This window comes from Corticium candelabrum, chromosome 8 (assembly GCF_963422355.1).
Source record: "Corticium candelabrum chromosome 8, ooCorCand1.1, whole genome shotgun sequence".
Lineage (NCBI taxonomy): Eukaryota > Metazoa > Porifera > Homoscleromorpha > Homosclerophorida > Plakinidae > Corticium > Corticium candelabrum.
In genome coordinates, this window is record NC_085092.1 from 4,396,471 (window position 1) to 4,398,970 (window position 2,500).

At 42.6% G+C, this 2,500-nt stretch overlaps 1 protein-coding gene across 2 annotated transcripts in view; it reads left to right on the plus strand.

Annotated features, from left to right (window-relative positions):
• Positions 1-2,500, plus strand: part of LOC134183281 (progesterone-induced-blocking factor 1-like) — an 18,066-nt gene that overhangs the window by 7,314 nt on the left and 8,252 nt on the right. For both annotated transcript variants that reach the window (XM_062650773.1, XM_062650774.1), the window contains exons 9-11: positions 1-114; positions 179-266; positions 2,484-2,500. The exon at positions 1-114 is cut by the window's left edge and continues 114 nt beyond it; the exon at positions 2,484-2,500 is cut by the window's right edge and continues 66 nt beyond it. In XM_062650773.1, the coding sequence (XP_062506757.1) occupies positions 1-114; positions 179-266; positions 2,484-2,500 (219 nt within the window). The remainder of the gene's footprint in view (positions 115-178; positions 267-2,483) is intronic.

The following is a 2,500-nucleotide window of genomic DNA, read 5'->3' on the forward strand; positions in this document are numbered from 1 at the left end:
ATTGACGTGGAGCTCTCCGAGATTCTCGACGAGAAGAAGGACGACCACAAAGACGCTCTGGAGAGCTTGGCAATCAAGAAACCAAACGAAAACAATCTTAGAAGAAATGAGCTTGTGCGTTGATTTCACTCTATCACATGATGAGATGGCAATTGTACTGTCTGTCACTTTTCCTTAGAGGAAAAGGCAAGGAGAGGAACTGGAGGCGTTTGTCAAGAGTCAAGACGTGATAAGACTCAGCAGTAAGAAAAATGCGACCAATTTCGGTAAGTTGTACAATATATAGAGTCTAATATAGATTTATTAATTAATGATGGGCGTCGGAAGCAAAATGTGGTACAGCCTAGCGTGCGTTAGGTAGGCGTGTTTATTTAAAGGTTAGCGCACGCTACTCACTTTTCCAGTGTTTTGATTCCTGCAGATGAATATTGTAGCCTTGTTTCATAGCAATGAGTAAATACGTTTTAATGTGCAACACATACTGCCTAGTGTGACAGAGAGAACGACTAATAGCTAACGTAACTAAAAATATATTAGTTATTTAATTAATTAATCAGTTGCTCAGAAACCGGAAGTATTCAGTAATGGGCGACTGACGAAAGTCCCTTTTGGAAAAGTGGTGCAGCTAATGCCCTTCTGATGCCCCTGCATTTATTCTCTACTAGCCTACACCCGGCAAGTACGTAACTGCACGTGACTTCCAAGTTACTGCTGCTCGGATATAAATTTCCGAACGGATTCGCTTCGACTAGATGCCAGGTTCGTGTTTCCCATAAAGGCAGCAACGTCTTGGAAGTAACGCGACGTCCAACGGGACTGTCAAAATGGCGTCAACGGGATATTTATTAGCTCGTTACCAATCACTATAATCCAATAAACGGGACGAAATTCTTCATGAGAATTCTTTAGAGATACACTTTATAATAAATTAGAACGGGGTGAATGAGATATACTTCATGAATACATACAACGATAAATCAATTAACTAACAACAACTAATAATAGGAATTTACTAACCATCAGTAACTACTATAGCTAATTTGCCCGAGCGGGGAACGGCCGAGATGGTGAGCTAGTTATATATAGATTAGCCTACATCCGGCAAGTTCGAGCGTACAGTGGAAATCGAACCCGCTCCGCCCCAACTCAACTTCCCGTCTATAGCATAAAGCAACTTCCGCGACAGAACAAAGCCCACCCGAGTCGAGTCCCCGAGAGGGTCCCCGGCGAGTCGAAAGCGAGCGCAGGCGCGAGCCAGTCAAAATCACACCCATCTGGCAGCGTCGCGGCAAACCGATCCGTCCATCGGTCCCGCCTCACAGCGTGCGTATATACGGACATGACGCAACTTCCGAGTACGTATCCACAAAAGGGCCGCTAAAACAAATATATATCTACACGAGTACAACCTTATAAAAACATAGTACCGGCAATAATATTCCAGCCGAAAGTCTTGCCGCGAAATGGCGCGAGTCGCTTTAAGTTGCCGCGAAATGCCGCGAAAAATTTTTGGAAATTTCAGGACGCCGTGATCCACTTCGAATTCACTGCGACATGTCGCGCAATTGGCGCGAATCGCTATAAATTCGCGTCCAAATCCCGCAGTGAATTTACCGCGAGACTTTTTTCTTCTGGGATATTATTGACCCGCACTTTGGTAGTGACCCTAGTTAGCTAGAGTTACTAGACACGTCCTCACTCACGTTTCCGGCAGTCTTCCTAATATGTTCGAGTTCAGTACACTCTTGATTATTCGGACTTCGATTATCTGGACTTTCGATTATCCGGACAAATTCCGTGTCTCCTCCGACTTCTTGTGTTCCCGGATAATGTGTTCCCGGATAAGGTATATTTCGCACAGCTTTTCACAAATGAGCGAATACATAACAGAGAATGTAATAATTTAATAAATATGCAGCCGTTGATTATTCTTCTAGTGATATGAATGTACAGTAAGTGTGGAAACAGAGTGTGGTCTTGTGTCTAGTGGAGGAAAATTAGTTGATATTTTCCAACTTTTGATTATTCGGACACTCGATTATCCGGACTTCTCAACTGTCTCCTGATAAGTCCGGGTAATCAAGGGTTTATTGTTCTTTGATGCTGACAACTTGTTCTAAACAAACATTAAAGTATCAAATTTTTCTCTCGCCAAGTACAGTGTCATGAGTTTCCTAGCCTGACATGCAACCTTATGGGTCATCCAACAACAAAAGAGCCACCTTTGCTGTGAAGCTCTCAAGTCTTGCATTTCAATTGATTAGTGCATGGCTGATTTGGTCACAGCAACATCAAGCAGCGATAATGTAGCATTACAATCCTATTTCTAAGTCAATGAAATTATTAAGCTAATTAATTAATTAAATATTTGTTAGATGGTTACTACAAACGCGGCGTTCAGACTACCGCTTCGACATCTGGGCCCCTGTAACTGGTCAATATAGTCGAAATCCAGATTTGAAATTTTGTGTTCTGTTTTGTAGTGAAATGGATTGGCAGC